This window comes from Thunnus maccoyii, chromosome 18, assembly GCF_910596095.1.
Source record: "Thunnus maccoyii chromosome 18, fThuMac1.1, whole genome shotgun sequence".
Taxonomy (NCBI): Eukaryota; Metazoa; Chordata; class Actinopteri; order Scombriformes; family Scombridae; genus Thunnus; species Thunnus maccoyii.
The window spans coordinates 16,901,675-16,929,620 of record NC_056550.1 but is presented as its reverse complement, the minus strand read 5'-3'; the positions used below and the strand labels follow the sequence as shown (position 1 = coordinate 16,929,620).

Here is a 27,946-nt window from a genome sequence, read left to right as displayed (position 1 = left end):
CGAGGTTAGTGTGTTCCCTGCAAAGCTGCAGACCATTAACTCCATATCCAGCTGGAATTAGTCTATCACATACATTCATTTAGCCATCTGCACCCTGTAGGGCTTGTAATGCAACAACTGCTGTTGCATGACACCTGAAAATAGTTTTACATGTACTTAATGATGCACTGTGAAATTTACAAAGTCTTATTCTACACAGATAGCTAAAAATAACTGCCTTTCAATGTTAATGAACCAACTATGTGACTCCATAAAATCGTGATTGGCACTTGGATTTGATAAACAGAGCTTCCAGTAAATTCATGAGCAGACCCAGCACCAATGAAATTATCCTCCCATTAGTTAGATTAACATGCCATCAGAAAAGTAATTGCTCTCAGCTGAAAAACTGTCCTATAAATGGATTATGAAATTTGATTGACTGCAGTTGGTCACACATATTAGAACCTTAATTACATTTGGCAGATAGTCTCAGTGGCAACCTGCTGTAATTAATTGACTAATTATATGGCACCCTTTGTACTTAACTTTGATATCATAAACAAAATGTTAAAGTCCAGAGATCTGCTGCATTCTGAGTGCCATTAAAACATGAAACTGTGTTAATATTGATTGTTAATAGTGCCTAACCCCCTTGACTTTTAAACTAAAAAAAAAACAAACATTGAGCTGAGTCCTTGGCTGGCCCAGTGCCGCTGATCAATGCCATGTAACATCCAAAAGGGAGAAATTCAAAATCAAAGCTGTCGCTATAGCAACGCCCCTGCCAGATTCCACCAATCAATGGAGTCTGTGGGGTTGCGAGATGCGCCAGGGAAAGGCCAGCGTCCTATATAAAGAGTGCGGGACAGGGAGCCAGGCGGCACACAAGGGGCAACACACCTTTCTGCACGCACACGACAGAGGCACAGCAGCAAGAAGAAGGGTCAGGAGAAGAGTGGTGCTGAGAAAGAAAGAGAGAGAGGGAAAGGACAAAGGAAGAGAGGCAGGGAATAACTGAGAAGATATGGTGCGCTCATGTGAACAAGGCATCCCTGCCTGGGTCTATGTGGGCACTCTGCTCCTCTTAATCCACTTCAACTCTATCACAGTTAGCGGAGGTAAGACATCAGTAGTTTAAATTGTTTGCTACAAAGTCATCTCACTTTTGCATCCCTTTTTTTTTATTTTTATTTTTTATAGAAACACATTGTAAGGGAAGCTGTATTGTTCTATTTCAGTCCAGCTTCCCCCATACTGTCAGTGGGTAGTAGGGCACAGCATGAATGTGTCTCGTGCCCAGCCTCAGGGCAGGGGATGGGTATTTATCTGTTCTACTCATCCTGTCCTCATCTATCTGTCTGCTGGGTGCAAGGAAAGAAAGGCAAGTCCATTTGCTGCCTGGCTTTGTGCCGGCTCAATAATACAGTCCAGTACAAGCGCCTAGGGAAAGGTTTTCTTACTCCTTAAAGAAGATCTTACTCTGACTGATTTTGACCGATATTGAAGGCCACATTCCTCTGCTTTGAGATTAAATTTCATTTGAAATTCCTCATGAGCACAGACTCATGTTATCTGAAATACTTGGGGACTGTTTTATTCAGTGTTTTCTGTTCTTCTCAGCTGGAGTGGAAGAGACACTGCATCATTCTTTATTCATAACTTTTTTTTGTCTACTTGGACTCGAATCTCTCAGAAGTTTTTTTTTGTTTTTTTGTTTTTTTTACAGAATATGTAAAAAGGTAAATTATGTAACAGATAGTGTATACTGGCTTCCCCAGTTGCAATGAATGTGGTAATTTTTTCAGTTGGTTACTCTGTGCCAGAATAATTTGTCAATACACAGTCCCACTCCACCATGCTCAGCTGGCTCAGGGTTCTGGCTGGCTAATTGGAAAAAGGTTACTTTGAAGTGGGGGCACTTGATTGTGGTAGAGAAATGAAGACTGTGAGGCATCGAGGGAGCCAAGTGTGCTCCCCCTGTGTCTCATTAAACCCCCAGTAACAGGCCAATGAGGCTGCTGATGGCTGTGGCAGAGCAGAATGGAAACAGCAGCTTGTCATGCTGTGTCTTTCATGTGTGATTCTCCAATATGTGCCACTTGCGCTTATGCTCAAGAGGGCCCATAGAAGCAGCCATCTGCAATGGCGCCGCAAACTCAGGGTTCTTTTCTGAACGTATCAGAGGTTTTCTGAGTCAGCCACCTGGCTTGTTGCTCTCTTTTTCTGTTAATTGAGAAGAATAGAGGGATCTGCCAGTCTGCTTTTCTCTGACATATCATCAGTTGTGGTTTAGTAGATGGGTTACAGAGTGCATTTTCCAAATCTTGTGGTGCCAAGTCTGATTTAAGTTGTAGAACAAATGCACATGAATCTTGCTGTGGATGAAATTCCAGAAAGCAGAGTCAAGTTGATGCAAATTATGGTGATGAAAATAGAAAATACACTAAAACTTAATGCACTATCAAAATTCAAACAAAAACAATCTCATAATTTCTCTAAAAAAATCTTGTATGTAAAAGAATGAATGAATATAAAAAGTGACGATTTTGTTTCTGTCAGGTGTTGCTCGACCACCATCTTTTTTTTCCACAGCTGCCCTGAAGCAGGAGGTAGCATTGGACAATGGTGCAACGGTGCTGAATCACTCCATGAGTTTGGTGCAGCGCATGGAGACCCTACTGGCCATGGGGAACGGTAGTGATATCATTCTCCGTCTGGAGACCATCAACACGGACGAGGTGAAGGTGATCCAGGCCCACAGCCTGGTTCTCACTCTGCAGAGTGATGTGTTTGAGGAACTGCTGCTCACCCGCAACAACAGTGCTGTGGTTTTGAGGGAGACATCTGACTGTGCAGCTGTCTTTGACAAGTTTATCAGGTGAGGATGACTCGGGTTGTAATCATTTGTTTAGAGTATATCGGGTTAAATTAAACCTTTTTTTGTTTGAGTTTGTGGAGCTGCTTGTAGATGCCGAAAGTATAAGGTTATAGGTCTTCACTCACCACTTTGCCTCTCTCCTTTCTATTTAGAGAAGTGAGATGCTCCATTTTGTGAAATATTTTAAAATTACTCCTGCTGTTTGAGGCTTGTAGTCTAAAATCAGTGTGGGTTTTTTGGTGACTCAGATGTGCGGAGAAAAAACAAGTTTCAAAATATAGTATGCTTTACAGCTTTAAAAACCATTTTGTCAATTACTTTAGATGATTATTCCAGCTTTTTCTCTTTCAGGTATCTTTACTGTGGCGACATCTCTGTGCGGTTAGGTCAGGCCATTCCTCTACATAAGCTGGCCAGCAAGTACCATGTGTGGAGCTTGCAGCAGGGTCTGACCCAGTATATGACCCAACATCTGTCTAGTGATTCCCCCGCAGGCCATGTGGTTGGTTGGTACAACTATGCACTACAAATTGGGGACATGGCCCTGCGGGACAGCTGCCTGCAGTACCTGTCCTGGAACTTGTCTTCTGTGCTGCAGAGCGAAGAATGGGGTTCCATCAGTGAAGACCTGCTCCTCTCCTTGCTCCAGCGATCTGACCTCATTTTGCAGAGTGAGCTGGAGCTCTATGAGGCCCTGGAGGCCTGGATTAGCCTGAACCAGCCTGTCAGTATGACAGTGGAGAGTGCCCTAAGGGCTGTTCGATACGGCATGATCCCCCCTCAGTATCTCTTCCGTCTTCAAAAGCAATCCCCCCTCATGCTGAAGTATTATGAGTCTATCCGTGATCTCCTCTATCTAGCTTTCCAATTCCACTCTGCCTCACCTATCCAATTGGCCAAGTACTTTGATGTCAACTGCAGCATTTTCACTCCCCGTAACTACCTGTCCTCCTCCTGGGGTTCCCCTTGGATCATCAATAACCCCACCCGCGATGACCGTAGTTTCAGCTTCCAGACCCAGCTCGGGCCCAGCAGCCATGACTCCAGTAAAAGGGTGACATGGAATGCCCTTTTCTCCCCTCGCTGGCTCCCACTCAACGCCAGGTCAACCTATACTGAGCTGGGTGCCATGCAGCCTACCCGCACAGATGGAGGTCGACCTCGCATCATTGTTACACCAGCCACTTCTAGTCCAGATTTTGCCGGTGTGAGCTTCCAGAAGACGGTAATCGTGATGGCAAGACAGCAAGGAAAAATAGTGGTTCGCCATGTCTACAACTTCCACCAAAGCACTGAGGAGGCTGGGGATTTCCTGGTGGATGCTGACCTGCAGCGCCGTGCATCTGAGTACCTAATCGACAGCTCCCTCTATCTGCACATTGTAATAAAACCTCTCTACCATACCCTCCTTGTCGCCAGGAAGTAAAGGCAGCAATTTGGTGTGGCCTCACCATCAGTTATCCACCTTCCACCCACACAATCACAATGCATATATTCCAAAGTACACTCATATCACAGCATATGTTTGTTCGTCAGGTATGGGACATCTCCATTGTTGATTAGTTTGTGCATTTTGTTGTCTTCCAACTATTTAGCATGGAGGTGTCTGATTCACTACTCACAGTATTCACAGTTTAATGGATTAGCAGTAATTATCACATATATGATGGTGGGTTTACAATATTTCATGTCTAAGAAAAAAAAACACTTCACTGTACTGTATTTTGGTCAGGTATTGTATGGTCTGGCAGTTTGTTCCTTGAATTTATTAAATGGTTAAAGTTGTTTGCATAGGTGCTATAGTAGTTTTACTTTAAAATAAAATGTCATTGTTATTAATTTTATGCATTTCACCATTAAGCAGTCAATTATAGATTTTTAGTTTATGGCACTAATATTCTGTGACATATAGTTATATTTGTTGTTTGCTGTTTACATACCAAATTGTGTAAAATGAAGTGCAATCCCATTATCAGTGTTCCTTTGTATTCCATAGTTGACATGCAAAACACTGGAGACTGTAATTGCAGCACTTTGGTTTTTTGTTTACTTTTACTTAATGTTACATGTAGCCTACAATTTATCTAGCTTTTAAAGAAATGACACCAGTATGTAGTTTTCATCCTGAAACAAACAAATAAATATATAATAAAAGATAATACAATCTGTCTGTGGTGGCATGTTATGCATTGGCAAAAATGATCAGAATCAGAATCAGGTTTATTGTCAAGTAGGTTTGCAAAGATATCATTTGCCTGGGTGTTGATGTGGTGCATAACAGTCAAAAATATACACACAATTAAGTAGTCCTTGATAATATAAAAAAAAGAAATAAATAATTAACAATAAGCAACTCATATATGGCAAAATTAAATGTGTGAATAATTTCTGTAGTTGGGTATTTTTGATTAGTCACAGTAATGTATGAAAATATCCTGGCTTGGGGGTGTTAGGTTACAGAATAAGTGTTCACGTCAAAGAAACTACGCATCCCGTGATGCATAGTATGAGACAGGAAATACGTCATTACGTCGTTGGAACCTTCAGCTGTCAGACTTTGGCCACCCTAAAAAGTGCAGGTTTTGTTAGCAAACTAACTCGAACTGTACCACCCGCGCCGACTTTATTTAAAGTTGTGCATTCGTCTGTTAATCGATCTTTGAACTAGTGAGCCGGTGATTAAAGCACTTAGATTGCACGAAGACGAACCATCTTGTTTTAGTCGCTGCTAGTTTTTGCACGACAAGCCAGCGATCCTGAGCGGGTGTAAGGGTAGATGCAGGGAGGGAGGGAGTAAAAAAAGGCAAAAGTCTTTGTGCTTCCCTTCCCCCTCATCAAAGCAAAGGGGAAATGTCTCTGTCTAAAGGAGGTAAGTGTGTTTTCTCCAACTCAGCCGCTTTCTTTAAACAACCGTGCATATATTTTAAATAACGAGGTGCAGTTTGCGCGGAAGAAGTTTAGCTAGCTATGTTTGAGAAATGTAACCTTGCCAGGTGGAAAGCTGCATGTATGAGAGGAGGAAAAAAAGAAGCTAGCCAGCATGTCTTTCCTGCTTTCTATCATGCGAAGTCTCTAGACATCCCGATGTCTGAAGGTATTCATCACAAACCTACCATTAGCGGGCTAAATAATATTCAATGATAATATTTCAGCTAATTTGCATACTCGTATCGCTTCATTTAAGTTGCCGTGTTGCTGTTAGCTAGCTTAACTGCATTTTCACGACAATTAAGGACTTTAGCCAAGCTGTAATTAACAACTAACTTGCCCTTCAGCTGGAAATCACCGCGCTGGGACTAGTTTATCACTTTCGGTGAAGTAAAGCACAGTGGGACCACAGGTGTTTGTATGTCTCGGCCTCCTGACTCATCGATTGTGTTGGGTGTACAGTGTGTTAGCGCAAAAACATTTTAGCGCCGCTTCCATGGAAATGCATCCCCCCCCTCCACCCCCGCCACCCCCCGCCTCCTGTGGTGGAAATTCCTTTATTTTTAAAACAGGCGGCGATGCCAAGGAGTCACTGCGCTATCTATCACACACTTGGCTTCCGCCCGTCAGTCAGTCTGTGACTCTTGTGTTGTGTAATTACTGTACACTGCTGAATAAAACACACACCTTGGAAAAATCAAGGTCCTTCCTTTGCGTCACACACACAGAGCATGATGATGATGTCAATTTACATTTCAAGTTCACCGCTTGTGCTGTTACACAATCATACTAGCGTTACCATGGTCGGGAGTACACACTGTTTTGAGAGGGCTGTGTAGATTGGCTGGGTGCTGCTCAGGCAATCACAGCCTTTGGCCTACCATGGCATGTTTTGACTTGCAGCACCAATAGCTAGAGCCGCAGCTCTTTGTTGACAGTTCACTGGCTGCAAACAGATACTCCATAGCTGCTACACAGGTTCTGCGTTGTTATTATTGTGTGCACCAAAGCAGATCCGAGTTGTCTTTTGTGAAAGTGTAATTTCTTCCCAGCCACTACAAGGAATTGCTCGTTCAGTGGTCAATAGTGAAGTGAGTGAAGCTTTAAGTGCATGCAGTGCTGTTCATAGTATTGCTGAGACATGTTTGGAGATTGGGTTCTCCCTAACAGCACTGATAGGGTGGTGTGGAAGATTATCTGTGCATGAGTCATCATTGTCTGTCTGTATATGGACCCACTCTGAGGCTGGAGCTTCCTGATGGTGACTCGCCACACAGCTATTGACACTTTAATCCCATGCACAACCCAGAAATTCTTGTTCACATTACGTATGTCTTACTGCACTGATATTTTCCACTGAACATCATTGGTTTTCTAAGAATTGCTGAATTTCCTGTAAAAGTGCACCGACTCTCCACTGCTATCTTTAGTAGCTGATACTGACCTCAATAAGTCTTTGGCAGCATCATTGATCTGTTTTAAGAACTATGATACTTCAAATGAAAAGCTTTTTAGGGTAATAAACATATTCACTTCTGAGGAAAAATACAGAATGCAACTATAATTGAATACAGAACAAGATTTCAGTGCACACATTGATTGTTTCATATCATGATATATCACTCACATGTAATATGAAATACTTTGTACTCAGATCTAGGGCTGCAACTAACAAAAATGGTGAAAAATTGTCAATCACAGTTTCACAAAGCCGAAGATGCAACCTAAAATGTCTTGTCTCGACCAACAGTCTACAACCCAAAGATAATTAGTTTACTATCGCAGAAGATTGAAGAAAAAATATCCACATTTAAGAAGCAGGAACTAGAGAAAAGAATCAGAATGATAAATTGATTGAAATCAAATTTGTTGCCGATTAATTTTCCGTCAATCAACTAATCAGTAATCTACTAATCGTTGCAGCTCTTCTCAGATCCCTTCTGAGAAAACGGTAACTGTGTACATGTGTTTTTTCTGTGCAGCCTCAGTATACTTTGACTGCAGCTGTGGCTGATGTCATGGTACTGTTGTGTCCTATCAGGCTCAATTCAGGCAGGTCTTGCGGCAGTGAAGCCGGCCTCAGTTCCCCCGAATGGGGACAGTGAGCAGCGAAGTGACATCATATTTCCCAAAGAGTCCTGACAGTTGTTGTGTTTTGAGCGGATGTGTCCAGTCTGACTGGCTGTGAGTCATATCCCACCCCACAGCCCCGGCCACAGGGTCACTGCACACGCCACACACACTGGCTCCCCGGCTCAGCCTGCTACCTGAGAGGGGCTAGTGTTTCAAGTCCATTAAGACTTCACAGTAAACATGTCTTGAGTGTTAACTCAGACTTAAATATAATGCACTGTATTTAAAACTTCATGTGCATATTATAATTGTGGTAGTTTTCCTGCAGCAGCAAAGCATTGTTGAGTATCTCTGACAGCTTAAAAACATCCTTGGCATGTCAGATGTTTTTGTACCGCGCTACCCTAGTTTTGTTGCACGAACAAAAGGCTGACTTATTTGTCAGGTCATTGGAAGGCTTTGAGTGCTCGTTATCCCACACAGAGGAAATGCAAAATCTATTTTTGACTGAGCATGTGTGAGTAAATCACACGTCAATCTCTCCCTACCACATGAGACTAGTGTAGTCTGTCCAGACACTGTAGGCCTATTTTAGGGCTGCTGCACAAAATGGACCTGTCTGATGTTTCAGTGGTTGGCCATGGAATCTAAAATCTAGAGTAAAACTTAACTTCCCTTCCAGCTTGATCTAGCAAGGAGGGGTTTACCCAATCGTACTTCCTCCAGACTGGAGCGGTGTGACTCACTGAATGGCAAATACAACCCCACAGTAACAATGACAGTTTAATTGTAGCATTAAACTAGTCCATTACTAACTTTTGCTAGTTTTATAAAGAGCCATTTCATTTTGTTCTGAAGTGAAAGCAACTTGCTTGCCAGTCGCATTAAACCAGTTTCTCTGAACTGGGGTAGAATAATTACACAGCCTGGCCTGAGCCTGTATGCAGCAAGAACAGGAAATAACCAGCCAGGTCTAAACTGTTTCTCATCATTTCCCAGTGGGTGAAAATCTGGCCAAATGCTAGCACACACACACACACACACACACACGGATAAAGGTCAAGAAAAGTGTTCTGTTTTTCCTGTCGACCTTGCAACAAGAGCAAACATGCTGAACACGAGTGTCCATGTCGAGAAAAGTTGAGATGTTTTTTTGTTTTTTTTCCCTGTGTGTTGCTCGTAGGCCCGGTAGCTGTGTCATTTTGGCAGGGACTCGCAGCCCCTTGTGGGAAATCCCAGAGGCTGCTGGTAAACCGTGTTTATGAATGGACTGCTGTCACTGATTTAACACAGAAAGGTCCCAGAGCTGCAGTTTACAGCACCGTGCTCTTTCACATATTTGAAAAAAAAAAAACAAACAACAAGTAAAATGTCACAATAATAAAATAAAAAACGGATATTTGATTTGCTAGAAGTTATCATACCAGAGAAAAAAAAATCATGACAGGAAGAAAGGCTTGATTCCCTTGCATCCCCCCCCCCTCTCCATTTGAGTCATCATACCAATGTCGATTAGTCATTTAGTCTACCTTCTCTCTATGGCAGGGCCTCAAGTTTGAGTACACCTAATCTCCAGTTAGATAACAGATCATTTTGTGTCAGAGGCAACTGCATATTGATTGTAACCTTGAAAACACTCCTTACAACCAGAATAGAATTAAACCACCTATTAATATGCCCGTGTGGACATATGAAAACAAGCAAAGTCCATTTAGTTGGCACTAAGTGATCTGAATTACAACTTGGCAAACATCTGCTTTTAAACTCAAAGTAATGTGGCAAATGGCGTCTATAGATTCTGCACTTGCACCTGAGTCATAAGTCCATTTGTCTGTAGGCTTCTACAACACACTGCTAATCACACTAGCTTGTGGTTGCTGCTAAACACAGATGTATTGATCAGTGTAGATATATCATGGAGCTGAAATGATAATGGCTTTCTAATTTCTTGTCTTTCAGGGAAGAAGAGGAACCCAGGGCTGAAGCTGGCCAAAGAAGTGTTTGCACAGCCCGCACCAGCAGCAGCAGCGTAAGGCTCTTTTTTTTTTTTTTTTTTTTTAAATCAACAGTAGGTCTCAATAAGCTAGTAAACAACAAGACATTGCAGGGCACAGATGTGAAAGATGTGTTTGAAGTAGTAGAAACAGTGTTGCCATTACATAGTTTGTCCACCAGAGAGCAGTGACAAGTCTGTTTTTCAACTGTCCTGCTTACCACACATTGCTCACAGTTCGGTTAAGACAAATGTAAAGGGATCCTTTTTAAAAAATAAATGTTAATTTTATGAGTTTATGTTACAAAAATAATACAGATTAACTCTCAAATATCTATGTATTGGCCTTAAAATTCCAGTGTCAGTCAGGCTATACTCAGAATTTTCTTAATGGAGATGACCAAAGATTTGAAGTCACACCAATTGACATTTATATAAGAACTGTGTTTTCAAGTAAGCAAAATTTATAGAAGTTATAGTTATTAAAGTTTGAACACACTTTGCCATTTACTTGAATGAGAAAGTGTGTCCAAACTTTTGACTGGTACTGTACATTTTTGGGGGAATGGAGTCTTTGCACTTTGCCTGCCTGGTGCAGTTGTTAATTACAAGCACTAGAGTTATATGGGTGCAAAGAGAGTGAGTTCTTGCATAACTATAAATATATAAATGAAGATTTGCTTCAAATAAAAGCACAATTTGCATTATAGTATGAAAAAGCCCATTTTGCGGCATTAAAACTGACTGCACACTGTTATTTTGGTTCGATTTAAATGTGTTTCTACCCCGCAGGCCCCCTCGTGATCTTGACTCTAAAGCTTGCGTCACAATCGGAGATCAGGTAAATTTGGCTCTGTATTCCTCCGAGACATGCTGTTCTATATTTTTGCTGATCTGAATGCATAAATTAATGTAACGTCTGTCCCCCCGCTGTCCAGAACTTTGTGGTGAAGGCAGATGACTTGGAGCAGATTGCAGAGTTGGGGAGGGGAGCGTACGGTGTGGTGGACAAGATGAAACATGTGCCCAGTGGTGTTATCATGGCTGTCAAGGTAGGCTGGGAAACCACTACTCAGGTTACATGATTTGGCATCTCTGTGAATGCACCATTGCTTTTAAAATAATACTGTGAGTCATACAGTAGATGTAGTCAACATGTGAGTTCAGCTTGCAAACATTTGGATCAGATTTACTGGATCGATGTTACATTGGGGGGGGATGAAAGGACACTGGACACCAGATGATTTAAGGTGACTTCTGATGCAACTGGCAACCCAATCTGTGATGTTTGTGTCTGCAGAGGATTCGTGCCACAGTCAACAGTCTGGAGCAGAAGAGGCTTCTGATGGACTTGGATATTTCTATGAGGACAGTGGACTGCTTCTTTACTGTGACCTTCTATGGCGCCCTCTTCAGAGAGGTGAAGCCAGTGTCTGAATCTCACTCATTTATGACTGGTATGACCTTCTTCCTGTGTTCTATGGAGTGTCTGATCATCTTGTTTCTTATTTGTGGGCGACATCTTAATTTTAGGGGGATGTTTGGATCTGTATGGAGCTGATGGACACCTCTCTGGATAAGTTCTATAAGAAGGTTATTGAGAAAGGCAAGACCATCCCAGAGGACATCTTGGGCAAGATCACAGTAGCAGTACGTCCTGTCCCATATCTTACACTGTAAAATTAGTGTTGCTAAGATATCAAGTGCATTTACATGTATATTAAAGTAGAGCTGCAACTAACCATTATTTTCATTATCTATTAATCAGACAAATATTTCCTTGATTCATCAATAAATCGTTTTGTCTTTAAAATGTCAGAAAATAGTCTAGAGCCCAAGGTGAACACTTTTCTGGCCATTATTCAACGCCATAACTCACGAACAGAAGGGCAGATTGTGACCATATTTCACATTTGGTCGGATATGAATTGCTGACACTAATCTCGGGTGCCCACCTTGAAACTGTGGTGATTGTATAGATCTTCTGTGCTGTCGGGTTGAAGATGTGTGTGAAGCATCCACGTTTTAAAATTTGTAGCTTTTTTGAAGCAACATCCATATCTGAAGCACTGTCTACTGGCTACAACTTTGTGTTCTATCAGAATCAGCTTTATTGGCTGAGCATGTGAACACATACAAGGAAAATTACCTTTTTATTAAATTCCTTCAAAGTCTTCACTACAAATAATATGAGTCTGGACAGACAGGGATGTAAACTGGAACTTGACTGGTTGGTGGAGGCATACAACCACAAGGTGGTAATTCTAGTTCCTTAAACAATGACTAAAACAGTTCTTTGATTATCAAAATAGTTGCCAATTAATTTTCTGTCGATCAACTAATCAGTTCGACTTATTGCTGCAGCTCTATATTAAAGGAATAATTCAACATTTTAGTAAAATGTGCGTAGTCGTTTTCTATCCAAGAGTGAGATGAGAAGAACAACAGTTTTAGGGGGAGTTGTGTGCAACGAGCCAGATGCAGTGACTTTCTGGAGTCTTGCCATGTCTGTGAGGTTGCCAGGCAACCAGCACTTAAGCTGGAGATGCTCTAGATGGAAGTGCTGGGTAGATGGATACTATTTTTTGTCACATCACACAACTCCTCCTAAAACCATGTTGATTATTAAACTTCCATTCGAAAATAGTCAAATTTTCTGCACTTCGCGGTTGAGTTTGCATGTTACTTTAATATTTTTTGGAGATGAGTGTGACTACAGGTAACAATACCACCAAACCCAACAATAAGTAAATTTAAAAAAAAATTAAGTTGTTGATATTGTCTAAATATTGTTTTATTACTGTGCATGTAAAACTCTCATTGTAATCACTGAGATATAGCTCTTAAGAGTTTTTCCTGATGCAGTATTTAATATTTTCCATTGTTTTCTCTCTATTTACTTTACAGATCGTCAAGGCATTAGAGCATCTGCACAGTAACCTGTCAGTTATACACAGAGGTAATCAGAAGAGCACACCAGCACACACAGTTTTCACTTTAATGTTTATCATTGTTGGTTTGCTATTTTCTTTCTCATTACTCTCCCAACAACGCCCCTCTGCAGATGTGAAGCCCTCCAATGTTCTGATCAACACTCAGGGCCAAGTGAAAATGTGCGACTTTGGCATCAGTGGCCACTTGGTGGACTCTGTAGCCAAAACAATGGATGCAGGCTGCAAGCCCTACATGGCGGTAAGTGGGGACTGTGAAGGATCAGGGGAGATATTCCTGGTAAAGGCTGGTTGAGGTTTAGGAAAGGATTCTCTAGAAATGTACTGATGGATTGTAATGTTCAGTGAGGTCTGGCCCATATCAATGTCTGAGCTCTTTAACCAACCATAACACCTAAGCTTTCAAACAAACTTGCTTGGGATGTAGTCTCACAAAACCAGTATATTATTTAAATCCTCTGAAAAACCATTTTGACTGCTGAGATTTGTTCTTTACTCAGCGACACTTATTCCCATTTTATATGTCTTTTTCATTAATGAGTGAGTATAATTCACTGCTTTTATTTAAATTGCTTTTATCAGTTTGTAAAGCAAACCTCAACAGTCCTATCACTTGCTAATTTCTTTTTCAGCCTGAGCGGATCAACCCTGACCTCAACCAGAAGGGCTACAGTGTGAAGTCAGACATATGGAGTCTTGGTATCACGATGGTGAGTACGGTCGGATATCAAAATTAGTCTCTTTGTGATACTCACAGTTGGAGCAAGCACGGTCCATGCCCTTTTTGATATTTTGTAATTTTAAGAAAATGAATAAATCACTGCACAAATCTGTGCTATTGCTGACTGGCACTATGCACAGTTACAGGTAGTAAAAGAAATTCATATTATGCAATATGTTACTAAAAGAACTCAGAGATTATGTTTTGTCTGCCAGATAATAAATGCTTTCATGTGTTCACTGTGTTGCTTATTTCAGATATTGCTAACACTGATGGCAAACCCCAAAATGCAAATGTTAGCTTAGTCTTATGTAATCACTTTTTTTTTCTTCCATACTCCTTTACGTCACAACGGTTATTATCTCATAATAGTAAAATGATACATTTTTATTCACATAGCAACTTTCATGAGAAGGTTACAAAGTATATTATAAGGAATAAAAAGCATTTCTTCTTCCACTCTGTCCAGGACAGCTCTGGCTGCTTTAGTACAGCAATTACAGGTATCTTTCCAAACACAGTCCAGCACTAATGCTGAGTCATTGTGACCGTTGACAATTTTGATACCTATGCCATGTTGGTGGCAGATTTTCGTAGTTTATGTCATCCTCAATTAATGTACAGCATGGCTTACAGATTGATAGAATTTTTATTTTTTTAAGTTTTACTTTGACTACACAAAGTTATATATGGGTTTCAAATTGCGCTATATTAAAGATGTTCTCACCAAACGCTTAGATCAGAGAGACCAACGGGAGTTTATTTCATTACACACAAACATACAAAACTCAGAAAATCACTAATGCAGCAAAATTAAAACATAAGTTTTTTACAGAAGAAAAATAATTCACTGAATTATCAAAATAGTTGAGTTGCAGTTGAAAGTCAATATCACTCACTTTGCACTGAAACGTGACCAAAATCATAACATGCAGTTATGAAATTTAGCTGTAACTTGTATGATCCTTGTTAAATCAGCCTTTCTCTGTCTCCTAGATTGAGCTGGCCATTTTGAAATTCCCCTACGACTCCTGGGGCACCCCGTTCCAGCAGCTCAAACAGGTGGTGGATGAGCCGTCTCCACAGCTGCCCGCCGACCGGTTTTCCCCAGAGTTTGTAGACTTCATCTCCCAGTGGTAAGCTTCATACTCACTGATGAATGTACAGACTGTTATCCTTCTTTAAAAAAAAATAAATAAATAAATGGCACAAAGCACAGCAGGGGTCAGTGTTTGCTCTCCATTTACTGAACGAGGTGGAGTAAGTACAGTACAGAGCTCCAGAATGATGTCAGATTATGTAAATGGATGGTTCTGTTATGCCGTAGGGGGCCTTTTTGTCTCTTTAGAAGGAAGGGTCACTGCAAATCAATACAAAGTTGTTCTGAGTGATCACCTTTATCCTATGATGAAACATTTCCATCCTGATGGGAGTGGTCTCTTCCAGGATGACAATGCCCCCACCCATAAGGCACGAGTGGGCACTGAATGGTTTGACGAGTATGACAATGATGTGAATCATATGCCATGGCCTTCACAGTCACCAGATCTCAACCCTATTGAAGATCTATGGGAGGTTTTGGACTGTAGTTTCAGACAGCGCTCTCCACCACCACCATCATCATCAAAACACCAAACGAGGGAATATTTTTTTGGAAGAACGGTGTTCATCCTTCCAGTAGAGACTTGTAGAATCAATGCCAAGGCGCGTTGAAGCTGTTCTGGTGGCAAATGGTGGCCCAACACCTTATTGAGACACTTTATGTTGGTTTTTCCTTTAATTTGTCACCCTTTTTGTGTGTACATATATCCAAAGTGGTTTGTTGTTTTGCTCTCATTCACCTATTCACATACACGCTCAACTTAATGGAGTCGGGTTTCATTGTCTTGCCCGAGGGCACATCGAGGAGCCGGGGCAAACCCTGCACTTAATGGATGACCTGATCTACCCACAGGATATGTCATTTGATTATTTTAGATGTGGTTTTATGTTTTTTATAATATAATACATATAAATTCTTTTGCGTTCATCTCTTCTTTGTCTTTACAGTTTAAGAAAGAAGCCAAATGAGAGACCAGCTTATACAGAATTAATGGTTAGTAGTTTTTACATTTTCTCTCCTCCTCTAATACATTAACACATGTTTTAGGCTATTTTGTTGTAGCTTTGTCACAGCATCAACATCTGTGCTGTAATGTTCAATGCACTCTGATTCTTGCTTTTGTCCACAAGAGGCCAGGCTTACCCAATTAACTCACCAAGACTATGACTTTGTATGTGTCACAAGTAAATAACAACAAAGGGCATTATTTAAATTTTAAAAAAAAAAGCATATTTCTAATCATGCATTTTCTCCTTCTGATGCAGCAACATCCGTTTTTCACCTTGCACGACTCCAAAGAGACAGACGTGGCCAGTTTTGTCAAGGTCATCCTGGATGACTGATGGGCTCTCTCCGGGCTCCACCCCGTCAGGGTAGGCGGGACCTCTCAAACGAACCAATGGCCTACCTTTTTTTTTTTTTTTTGTTTCTTTTTTTTTTTTTTTTTTTAAACTCACTGGAATGACAGACTCTCATGCATCCATGCACACAACAGGGGGTGACCCAAAGACTGACAGCAGCCCGGCAGCACTGGAGTGGGAGAGTGGCGGTAATATGAACTCATAAAACCAACTGGAGAGGTTTAATTCACTCCTCCAAGCTTCCTGTGTGTGCAGTTATCCCACATGACAAATATGAACTGAACTTGATTTGTTGTTTTTTTCTTTCTTGTTCATACTTTTGTTTTGCCCCCACCTCCCCTCTTATTTCTCTCTTCAGAACGGACAGAGCCAGCCATTATTTCTTTGTGACACATATTGTATGAATACTTTTGAATTTCATCTGCAAAACCAACCTTTAATGTGTATGTTTGTTGTTGTTGTTAATTGAAAAGCTATATTTGCATATGCGTTTGTATGTTTTCTCATTATACAGAGTTTTGATACTGTATATCGTCAACAAGGTTGAATTTTACAGGACTAGAGCCTTATTTGTCAGATCGCATCGGGTCAACAGTTTGACCTGGCTCTGCCCTGAGGCGATTGGTCAGTGCAGGGGGCCGCAGTTGTCACAGGGTGGGCTGCGGAGGCTCCAGGACTGAGACAAAACTTGTGACCCTAAGGTCACATTCTGGACGGGAGGAGTTGCAAATCATTCCTAGAGCTCTCGGCGGTGTGAGGGAGGAATGTGAGGCGTCCCATATCATCTGAACCTGTAGTGATCCGAGTTGTAGCTCTTCATGCCGTGACCCCACCGTACTCTTCCTTTCTCTCGGGTATGAAGAGTCCTCTTCAGTGCCGCCAATGATACTACCTGGAAATGTTCAGGGGTGACCTAATCAAGCTCACAGCTTATCTTTCTGTGTGCCATTTTGCAAATCGTTCTCATGAATTACTGCATTAATTGTGTTTTTCTTGTTTTTGGACTTGTCCTGGCCTGCATTTTTATTTTATTTCAGCATTTAAACTTCCCTTTGCTTACCTTTCTCAATTTTGGAGTCAGCATAGTCTTTTCATATGAGGCACTTATTTTTTTTTTTTCTTTTTCCAGAGACCTTATTATGCCTTACACAGATAGTATGTTTAGGGGAAATAATTTATGTGTTGAAGATGTAAATACTATCTCCTTTTTTTAATGTAACATGGCACTGTCATAACCTGGCAGTGTAGATGAGTGGTAGAGTGGTTGGTATTAGTTTTAATGCAGTGTGACACAAACACACACACACACACACACAAACACACACACTTCTCACAGGGCCAGCTGACTATCGTACACCTATTTTGGATTGATGTGCTGTCAAGCTCCACCGCTCAGGTTTCTGTGCTCTCCTTCATGTGGAGACAGCCCCCCCACCCCACACCCCCCCTTTTTTTTTTCTCGAGGTCGTACTTTCCTTGAGTGCCAGACTTAGAGCCTCTATTCAGTCCTTGGTGGGCAGCCATTATCTCTTCTGTCTGACCATACTATGCAGAGCCCCTTCGCCTTGGACAACACAGCAAGAGGCCCTTGCCATGTGGCAGTTTCCCCACTCCAAGTGTTCAGAGACTGTGATAATGATGATGAAAGTGGTGGTTGTGATGGCGATGGTGTCGATAGTGATGATGAATGCCTGTGTTCATGGCTAGCACTCATCGTCGCCTCTCTGGTTTACACTGTAGTGCGACCTTTATCAAAAGTCTGCGAGTTAGGAGTATTTATGATTGTGAATAATAAGGGAAAGCTAGCAACACCACAAAGAAGCTGCTGTTTTTTTTTTTGTTTGTTTGTTTCTTTTTTTTTTTTTTTTCTTCTTCTTCTTAGTCGGCCTTCTTTGAATGGCCATTCCCTTGGTGTGTAAAAGTGAGTTTTTACGCTGATCACAATGAGAATGGAACACTTGCTCTACCTCTTACTCCTTCACTCTATTTGCCACCTTTTCATTGGGTGGGACTGACAAACTTGAACTATGGAAAGACAAAAAAATAAAGGCTTTATTGTTCAGTATGACCGTTTTTAGCTTTCATTTCAAGATTGCTGCAGGTTGAGCAATAGTACACTCCTTAAAAGACCAAAACCAATAATTGACCCTCATAACAAATATTGCCTGTGTGGCTTAAGTCTGATCTAGCTTATTCCACTGTGCCACAGACCTCCATTGTTAACCAAAAGCTATTAAAAACCATCAATGAGCCTCACTGTTGCACTGGGTGACATGTTCCTTCAATATGATGTGAGCATAGACATTGTTTATTTTTAGTCAATGCCACATGCTCCTGTGAACACTCACTAGCATAACAAAAGCGTATTTATCCACAGCTGAAAATAGTCCCTGACAAATGCACTATTAGTCATGTTTAAGTAACATTTGCTTAAATTACAGTGTCCAGCTGTTTCAGGAAATGATTTAGTCTTAAAAAAAAAAAAAAATTATGATTCACAAGTTAGCGAGAACAGGCTTGAGCCTACAGTCAGTGCCACAGACAGAGTGAGGAAATCAGACAGTATTAAGACACGGACTAACAAATTTTTGTATGTGGTCAACTGCATTTCAGGCCACTCCTCAACCAAATTAATTCCTGCTCCTATGTCTCTAAAAGTCCCACTTAGGACTCTTATTCTTGAAACCACATGCTCTAATCGCGATGAGAGATACTGGAGCTGACTGATCAGCTGATAAAGGAAGCCAAGTCTTTGGGTTTCAACTTGCAGCAGTATGTAACTCTCATTTTTCTCCTAAGACATGTAAGCAAGGCCATGTTTTCCATCCTCCTGCATGTGATACTGTAAAGAAGGTATAATGTAATGAAAGCGTGATTGAAGCCAGAGGCGGAAATGGTACACCAGGCCGTAGCACATAGACTCAGTGTCGTATAACTTGCACTTGCAGGATGAAACTCGAGTAATCCCCTCACCTCCAGTTCTGTTTCGTGACTATTTGCTATGAATTTTGATTGAGGGTTAAGGTTTTTAACAGTTTGCAATGAATGCAGTTTTCAAATCCAATGTGCTTTTTATATCACGGTGTGCCTGTTGCTGGTAATAATTCAGTTTCTATTTGTGTAAACATCCTTATGTAAGTGCACAGAAGTGAACGCACACTTCTCAGCAAGTCGTGATTCTCCAGGATATGTTATGAATAGAGAGAAGAATTCATTTTGATGGCTCTTTCTGAGTGCTTTTTTGCTGTGAATATTAACAACAGAGGTTAACAAAAGCTCACTTTGAGCAGACTACTCCACTCTTGCGTGTGTCTGTCAAAGACCGATAACTTCATGCCAGGATGAGGAAACTCAATGGCAGTAGACTGCAGGCAGTGGTCCAGTGTTGTGCAGCCAGACCAAAGACACTCTTTTTAGGAAAGAAGGCCTTTGAAGAGACCTAACTTACATAATGCCGCTCAAAAGATCGTCGTGAGGAAAAGAACCAACATCCATTTGAATTACTGTCCCAGCTCAATTCAATGTGGACTGTGATGCAGAAGTGAATCACAATCACGCTCAACTGTAAATGGGCATTTTAGGAACTCAGCAGGATGGCAGTACAAGTGAATGGTCAGGCAATCATGGCTTATTTACATAATTAATATTATGAATGCTAGACAGCACATAAGAATGCAGTATTCAGGGCATGATAACCATATTATCTGTCTTCATATCTTTCCTCTGTCTATGATAAACAAAAGCTGCAGGAAAAATTCAAAAAGTCTGTAGCCTTGGCTAACAGTACACCCTATTTTTCTTTTTAATTAGACATGGTTCTAGGAATGACGATGTCAGTCAGTCCACCACTTTGGTCCTGAACAAAATATCTGTTAAATGGATTACCATGAAATTGTGTACAGACATTCATGGTGGCCAGAGGATGAATCTTTATGACTAGTGATCAGTTCATGTTTCATCTAGAACAACCATTCGGTCAAATTTTCAGGTATCCAGGAATATATCTCAATATTTATTAAATGGATTGGCGCAAATTTTGATACAGACATTCATGTTCCCCAGAGGATGAAGCCAACTGATTTTGGTGATCTCCTGATATTCCCTCTAGCGCCACCATGACGCTGACATTTGTGGTTCAGAGTGAATTGTCTGCATCTTTTAGATGCAGTTTGATGCAGACATTCATGATATATGATATTGATGATATATAAAATAACACTCATGCATGCATGACTGTTAGTAAATGTATACATTTACATAAGCATTTACATGGAACAGAAACATCCGGATACAAGCACTGTCTAGTCCTACTTTCCCCCCATCGCTCCCCACCCTCTTCCCACCCCCCACCAGGAAAGAGAAATTTATAGCAGCTGTTTTTTAAAACAGGTGCATAAGAAACAGAGAGATGATACTGTGGCTAGTCATCACACACTTCTTACTTTCTTAGCAGCTCCCATGATTTACTAATTACAAAGTAGCCAGTCAAGCAGATTTCTGGCTCTGTGCATTTCTTCTCTGTACGATTCTTCCTGTCAGCTATTACTGATTCTTTTTTTTTTCCTCAGGCAGGCCTTATCTAACAAACTAATACTACTGATTAAATTCATGCCTATTTTTGCCTGGTGAAGTTTGGGAACTCTGTTTGCCCCAAGAGACCTACAGATAGACAGATGTGTACCAGAGAAGACATTGTAAGTATGTGCACTCCGTTTTGGAATTGTTTCCTTAATCTTACGCCAGATCTCACGATCTCCTGACCTTCCTATGTCGCAGAGTTGGAAATCCAGTGACAGTGTTTTGCACACCACCACCCAACGAGTCATTACCATGCCACAAACACACAATGTTCCATACAATCATGTTGATGACTGTGATATGCCACTTATAATAATTATGCATTGTGCTATTTAAATGGACAAAATGGGACATCATCCCTCAAACCTCCCTCTGAATCAGTATCCCCGGCCTCTCTGCCTCTGTCTGTTGCCAAGGAAAACATGGCCACCACTGTGCCTTAGATGGCAGACCTGCAAGCAGCATATGACCTTTGTATAATAGCGTATCCTCTACAGGCATGACACAGGGTGCCCTGCGGTGGGAATTTTGAATGGTGTCCCTTCTCTGAGGAGGGTAAAAGAGTTTTTATGGAACTAGATCTTCCTAGGCCCTGGGTTGACACTGTAAAAGCTTATGCAACATGCTGGACTGTAGATGGGGTCCTATTGCACCGTGAGTCGAGATCTGAGAGAGGTGGAGGGAGGGGTAATAAGACGCAAACATGCGTATTGTATCACCTACACAAGAGAAATTATGTCAGAACCCTACTCTGTTGTCTTCAGCCATCCTCTTATTTCTACAAATGGAAAAAGAAGTGAAATAATTTATGCATTTGCCAAAAGATAGAAATAAATACCCACCCATTAGCAACACCCAACAATTGCCTTGAGTGGTTAAACAATAAATACCAAAAATGTTACCGATATTTTTGTCATTTGAATGAGCATTTCAAATGTTTTCAAATATAGTAAAATTCAGCAGGGCAGATATTTACATGACTGTGTGCAATTGGCTGAATTTGCATCTTGCCTGTAATGAATTTTGATTGTTGCAGTAGCACACAAGATTTGGAAAAATTGGCTAAAGCAGAAGATGAAGAACAAAGAAAAGTAAAGTCTGAAAAAACAAAAAAAGAAACAGAACATAAACACTTTTACAAAATAGTGAAAGTCCAAGATAAGAGATAAATGAAAGAAATTTATATTTTAGCACAACAAATACAGAAGATATATGTTCTTGTTAACATAGAGAGCACGATTGAATACCAGCACTTTTTAATATATAAAATGTCATGAATTTGATCATTTGTGTAACCTGAACTGTACTTCTGCAATGTTAGATGTAAACTTCCCCCTTTCTGTCAAAAGCCTTGAGGGGAGTGCTGTGCTCTCTGGATTCAAAGGATTGGGTGACAAAGCAGACGCAATTCCATGAATAAATCTCCTGCAGAAAAGAAAATGTCTCAGAGGGACTCGTATGGGATGAGGCAATTACATAATTACATTTTGGTGCGATCTTTGGGAATAAAAAGGCCTAATGGCTTGGGAATGTCTACTGTTGTATTTTAAAGCTTCTCAGACTTCTTAACCCAGTTGGCAATTGGGATTACAGATATGATGCAGCTCTCACATGGCATCAGATACAAGGTCACGGCATTGCGTATCAAATGGGTAAAGCTGGATTAAGCATTGAAAAGAAACAATAAAGGGCATCTTGGATCATGAGTAGCACCATCATGGATAATGAGAAGATTTTTTTAACCTTGGTAGCTTTAGAGGACTGTGTGCTTCTAGCTGATATCCCCAGACTCTTACTGCTCTTTGTAAACAGAGTTTAAAGTTGAATAAATAATTGGAAACACAACATTCTAGTATTACACCTTTACAATCCAATACACCAGCTTAGCTTTTCTTGTCTGTGTTGAAGCAATCCGTCTGTGGACATTACACCTCTTCTTGTGAGTGCTGAAAGCGATACCTGGACAGATTAGTGATTTGATAGTTGAGCCTGGATTAAAGCATGTCGTAATTAAACCCTGAGGCACCGGTGGCAAGCATCCACCACAAATCACAACACACGCAGCAAAGCCTGAGAGGAGATCTGTCTGCCAGCCTGTGCTGTTTCATACATGCAGAATGATGTGTGCAGACTGAGTATGTGTGAACTAGCAGGCGTCACAATATTAAAGCAAATATTTGTGATCAGCGCCCTACATAAAAAGCAGATGACGGCATATGTAATCAAACTGGTGAAGGTGAAAGATGCTCTGTGTACTCTTTCCTGGCACAGATGCAGCACGGTTGAATGGACAGGGTTTCTGCAATCATTTGTCAGCTCTATTTTGTTTTAGTAAGATAAACCCACTGCCATGATCTAAAACAGTTGAGTTAGCATTTGAAATTGCCTCCTGACTTTAGTTATGTTTAATTAAGTGATCAAATGATGACTCCTCATGGGAAATAAAGAGACTTGAGGCGCCATATGCAGTAAGGAACCGTAATAGAGACTATAATTATATATCAGTAATAGCCAGTAGGATTACAGTTTCAACATGCACAAGACACTGCATCAGCCTGCAGATTTCTTGGAGGGGGGGGGCATGTGTTGTTTACAGCATGATTCGGAACATTTGGACTATTTTAAAACCTGGGACAGCCAAAGAAGGTGAAATGTAATATCTCCACATTCACTGCTGGAGAGGAAGTGCTGTGGGGCGACGTCAGCAAGTGGAACAGCTGCAGCGAGGCAAGGCACCCTCTCCTGTCATACCAGCCCTCGATATCCAAATCTGGTTAAACGTCCTCATTGATGAATATTTACTCAGTTAGTTTGTTTCTGGCACAGTTGAATTGGAATCACACCCATTTTATGCCCCTGGGATTTAGTTTTTAACCAGACCTAAAGGTTTTTTCTCTTTCTTTTTTTTTTTTTTTTTACCTCACATCTCCCATTCGCCTGATTACATAAATGTGTTTCCGTGTTTCCATTGATGACCTCCAGCAATACTGACAAGCATCTATTGATCTACCAGTTTTGTTGTGGCAGGCAGCTAGGCAAATGAGCAGATAGAACTCTCACACCAATCAGACTACTACTCAAACTACTAGAACATTCTCGGACAACATGAATGAATGCACAAGAGTTTTGGGTGCCTGAGGCAGTACTGTGTCATAGCCTACACACACAAATGCACACAAGTAAACACATACACTCGCACAGAGTCACACAGTCTACATCACATGGATGTAGATATGTAAACATGATACTTTGAAAACATGATACATGATAATGACTGTATTGTGGCTGTTACCATGTGTATTGTCCAAGCCGTTCATCAATACTTTGTTTTGATCAGCTCTTATGCTGTCATTTGATATAAGGCATCCCTTTTAACAAGGTGTATGTACACTAAGTCTTTGCCTATTAGCATTCCAGTAGTAGATACTTCAGTTGACCTGTTCAGTGTTTCTGCTCCATATACTGTATGTACATGTATGTATCATGTGGCGTTCCCCAAGGGTCCATTCTTGGGCCTCCACTTTTCAGCATCTACATGTTCCTACTAGCTCACGTTATAGGAAATGAGAAAATATCATAATTATGACAATATGACTATACACCCATACGTTCCCATACAAACATTTCCTCCAGTTAAGCAAAGATCAAACAGAAATAATTGTTTTTGGAGCCGAAGAAGGATTCAAAGTCAGGGATCAACTTCCATCTGCAATATTAAAGACTACAAAACAAGCCATGGATCTTGGTGTCGTTATGGCCTCTTTAACATTCACGTTGAAACAATTACAACAATTACAATCTCCTTAAGATCTCTATCTCCTTAAGAATATATCAAGAGTTAGAGGAATAATGTCTCAGAAATACTTGACACGTGTCCATGTCCAGACCTCTCAGACTGTCCAGGGTAGGTCTGACTCCTTTCCCCCAAGATTAAAACTAAACTTATCTGCACCATGTATGTGAAACAAACTCCTAGAACATTTGAGGTCAACTTCAACTCTTTTATATCAAGGCTTAACATTTTTCTGTTTGCCTTTAACTTTTATTAAATTAAATTTGGCACTATTTATTCATATCTCTCACAGCACTGTAGCTGTAGCTGTACTGTGCTTTTTATTTACCTTTTTAATCTGTTTCATTTTATCATTGCTTGTGTTTCTTTTACTTCTTGCCTTAATGCATGTTTATGTCTAATGTCAAACCCTTTGAATCATCTTGTTGTTGAAAGGTACACAAATAAACTTGCCTTACAAATAATAATCAACTGTGAAACTTCAAACCTCAAACCAACCAGGCTAATATAGGGATCAAAATACTCCCTGCCCAAAGCACACTCCTCAGGTGCTCAGATTTCTGGAAATGGGATTCAGCCACAGACTATTCCTTAATGGGTTTGCTTTCATTGCCTACAGTTGGCCAACTTCATACTCAAATGAAAGGATCCTTCTCCAGGACAGATTATATTAAGTCAAAACAGTATTTCTCCAGCATCTGCACACCTGTTACTGTTGACACTGCATTGAGAGTTTTCTTTGTTGTCATCACATGGCTCCTGGTTGCACATGGTGGGAAGAGGAGCTGGGCAGCAGAATCCAGGAGAATCAAAGAGCAGTTCCCCCTCTAGCCCTGTCTGTTTTCCTGAAGGAGAGCCGATGCGTTTAGAACCCAGCTGGTCTAATGGAAACATGCTTGTCCCCAGTGAGAGAGAGTGTAGAGAGATACTTCTCATCAAGGCTGCCTCGCTGCAAGTCTGTGCCTGTTAAGGCAAAACAACCAGCACTAAAAAAGAACCAGACCACTGAGACTTCATTTTATATATACCTCTCTTCCAGTGTTCTGAATGTAGTGAAGCCCAATCTGATCATGAAGCTACCGCTCTTTTCCACTGAGGATTATGTCTTTTTATACCGTCTCTCTTTCCATACCTTTGCATCATGCTGTAGCAACAGATGCTGAAAAAGTGCAGCCAGGTCAGATGGTCAGCCACTTTGTATTCAACGACATGATGCAATGATGGAAGATTTTACAGCTTTGGGATCCTTTCAGATTGATTGTGTAAGATACAGACATCAGCACTAAAGAGAAGAAAATAAATAGGATGTGTAAGTATGTAAGGCGGATGATAGAGTGTCACCATGACGTTGGCTGGTGTACAGTATGTTGAGGATTAAGTTACACACTGGAAAAGCGAAGAGGGTCTTTCTTTCCAATCATATGATTCACTTGCAGGAATAGAGCCAGCCAGCCAGCCAGTCCTCCTCCCGAGGCCTTACAAGATTCATTGGGGAGTGATTAGTGTCCATATACCCTAACATGCCCCATCATTCACCTCTTCTTTTTTTTTTTTTTTTTTTTTTTAGCGATGGAAAGTAATCGTCTCTCATGAATGGAATGATGTATTGTTCCTGAAATAGTATTGGCAAAAAAGTATTTGACTTTTGCCCAGCTTATTTCCAAGTCTGCCAATATTTAAATGACACAAATAATCCTTGTTTCTGGTAAAGGGATGATCTTGTATGTGCTCTGTTTCCTTTTCAGCATTCTTTCAAAACAATGCACAGCCACTGGATTATGTGCATGTGCACACAGCCGCAGCATTGGCAAGACCATGATTTTAGCTATAATTCTGGTCTGTCACTATCTTTATTTCACTGTCACCTGTGTAATACTTACTGTCTTGATATCAGCAACTTGACTCTTAAATGCCAGGTCCTCAAGCTGCTTGCCGAGTGTTGTACACGACGAGGAAAGTCAAGAGATCAGAATGCAACATTGATTACTTGAGCCCACAGGTGTAACACTGAGCCCTCTCTTTGGTGCGACGACGTCCTTAAGTGGCGTGACGCTCCTCTCCTGTTACCTGTTCCTCTCATTGGACATGGAAAACTTCCCTTGTTTTCAGTGCTCTACTAGAGTAGAGATGGCTTCCATTACACTTGTGGTTCTAGTACATTGCTTTAATTAGACCATATTGGAGAATCAGTCTTTTCCTTTGGCACCATGCCAGGAGAGATACTGTATGTGTTTACTATTCCAGAGGTGTACAAACATGTCACTCTTGTATATTACAGTAGCTGCTATTTTAAGGCATTGACTTAATATTGCGGAGCATCAGATTGCCTTTAAGCTGATAAGGCTGATAATAATAATGCTGTTTTTTTTTTATCATTACCCTTGGAAGAAAATTGCCCATCATGTCAACCTTGACCTGTTGTTTCTCTCTCTCTCTCTCTTTCTCTCTCTCTCTCTCTCCATCCCCTCAAGGAGTTTCTAATCAGAAGTCACATGTCATCTCCTGGAGAGCTTCTGCTTTATTGTTTTCCTTATGGCGGACCTACTTAAACCGGGCATAAGCCACCTCTGTAATCTCAGGCGGGACAGGAGAGAAAATTGTGTTGTGACGTAAGGAATAATCTTCTTGTTGGGAGAAATTGGACTCTGGGCAGAATGAAGAAATCACTTGTTATTTTTAGAACAGAGTAGCTGTTTGTTTATTAACAGTTAAAACAGTATTTAAATAGAAAAACCCAGTCAAAGTTACACTGTAAATGAAATGATTTACTCAAGGCTAGTTGTCAAAGTCATTCATTTTGAATCATCCTCTATCACCCTCCTTCTTGGATTCTCTTTTTGAGGTTTTGAAAGTGATATATACAACTCATGATGTAATTTCACAGTGGGACATCCTGGACCCCATCTCTGCCTGTTCATTCTGGGTCTCAGGTAGTTTGCACCATGGGAAACTCAGCATCAGCATCCTGCAGCCGGATGGCAGAAAGGCCACTGTCGCAGTATACATCCACCCATGAGGTCTGACGCCTAGGAGATAATCTCACCTAGAAAAGGGAGAAGATGATATCGACCATCTGCTTCATCTGGAGGGGATTTGATTGGCTTGCCGCAGCAGAGTGGAGCAGTGGGGATGATTAGGTCTCCCTGGTGTTCCATTGCACTGGGTGCCAGGCTCAATGTCACCACTGATTGGATCCTCTAATCTTGTTCTGTGTGAATTAAATCTAAAGTGGGGAGGAGGATGCCTTCTGCCCTGATTTTGTTTGTGTGAGTGTGTGTGTGTGTGTGTGTGTGTGTGTGTGTGTGTGTGTGTGTGTGTGTGTGTGTGTGTGTGTGTGTGTGTGTGTGTGTGTGTATTACTGTTATTCCTGCTTCCTGTCTCTCATGATTAACAGGTACAGTATGAGAACTACCCTGGCTCTGGACAGTGATTTGTATCTTTGATACCATTTCTACCTGAAATGTCTATCTGTTAACAGCCATTCAGTGTGATGGCAAATGGCAAATGCAGCTTCAAAACTGCATCAAAGATCCAATCCAAGTGCTCAAAGATGTATTTATCGTGATAACAATATACATTAAATCCC

At 41.0% G+C, this 27,946-nt stretch overlaps 2 protein-coding genes across 3 annotated transcripts; both read left to right on the top strand.

The window, feature by feature from the left end:
- The first annotated feature begins 971 nt into the window (after nucleotides 1–971).
- btbd17b (BTB (POZ) domain containing 17b) lies at nucleotides 972–4,881 on the top strand. Its single transcript, XM_042393689.1, has 3 exons — nucleotides 972–1,100; nucleotides 2,575–2,860; nucleotides 3,212–4,881. Exons 1-3 carry the CDS (start codon nucleotides 1,007–1,009, stop codon nucleotides 4,284–4,286), a joined length of 1,455 nt encoding a protein of 484 aa, XP_042249623.1. The 5' UTR covers nucleotides 972–1,006; the 3' UTR covers nucleotides 4,287–4,881.
- A 507-nt stretch (nucleotides 4,882–5,388) lies between these two features.
- Nucleotides 5,389–18,051, top strand: LOC121884781 (dual specificity mitogen-activated protein kinase kinase 6-like). 2 transcript variants are annotated; one of them, XM_042393778.1, is made up of 13 exons: nucleotides 5,389–5,729; nucleotides 9,821–9,890; nucleotides 10,647–10,695; nucleotides 10,793–10,906; nucleotides 11,155–11,274; nucleotides 11,388–11,504; nucleotides 12,762–12,813; nucleotides 12,919–13,046; nucleotides 13,438–13,515; nucleotides 14,523–14,662; nucleotides 15,576–15,621; nucleotides 15,894–16,001; nucleotides 16,124–18,051. In XM_042393778.1, exons 1-12 carry the CDS (start codon nucleotides 5,711–5,713, stop codon nucleotides 15,969–15,971), a joined length of 1,011 nt encoding a protein of 336 aa, XP_042249712.1. In that variant the 5' UTR covers nucleotides 5,389–5,710; the 3' UTR covers nucleotides 15,972–16,001; nucleotides 16,124–18,051. The 2 variants fall into 2 exon arrangements, with proteins under 2 accessions (XP_042249712.1, XP_042249711.1); XM_042393777.1 differs by having other exon boundaries at nucleotides 15,894–18,051.
- Nucleotides 18,052–27,946: the final 9,895 nt, after the last annotated feature.

Coding starts and splice junctions, on each gene's coding strand:
- btbd17b (XM_042393689.1), top strand. CDS start 1,007: ATGGTGCGCTCATGTGAACAAGGCATCCCTGCCTGGGTCTATGTGGGC. Junction 1,101..2,574: donor CTCTATCACAGTTAGCGGAG/GTAAGACATCAG, acceptor TTTTTTCCACAG/CTGCCCTGAAGCAGGAGGTA. Junction 2,861..3,211: donor GTCTTTGACAAGTTTATCAG/GTGAGGATGACT, acceptor TTTCTCTTTCAG/GTATCTTTACTGTGGCGACA.
- LOC121884781 (XM_042393778.1), top strand. Junction 11,505..12,761: donor TGGGCAAGATCACAGTAGCA/GTACGTCCTGTC, acceptor TTTACTTTACAG/ATCGTCAAGGCATTAGAGCA. Junction 13,516..14,522: donor GGAGTCTTGGTATCACGATG/GTGAGTACGGTC, acceptor TCTGTCTCCTAG/ATTGAGCTGGCCATTTTGAA.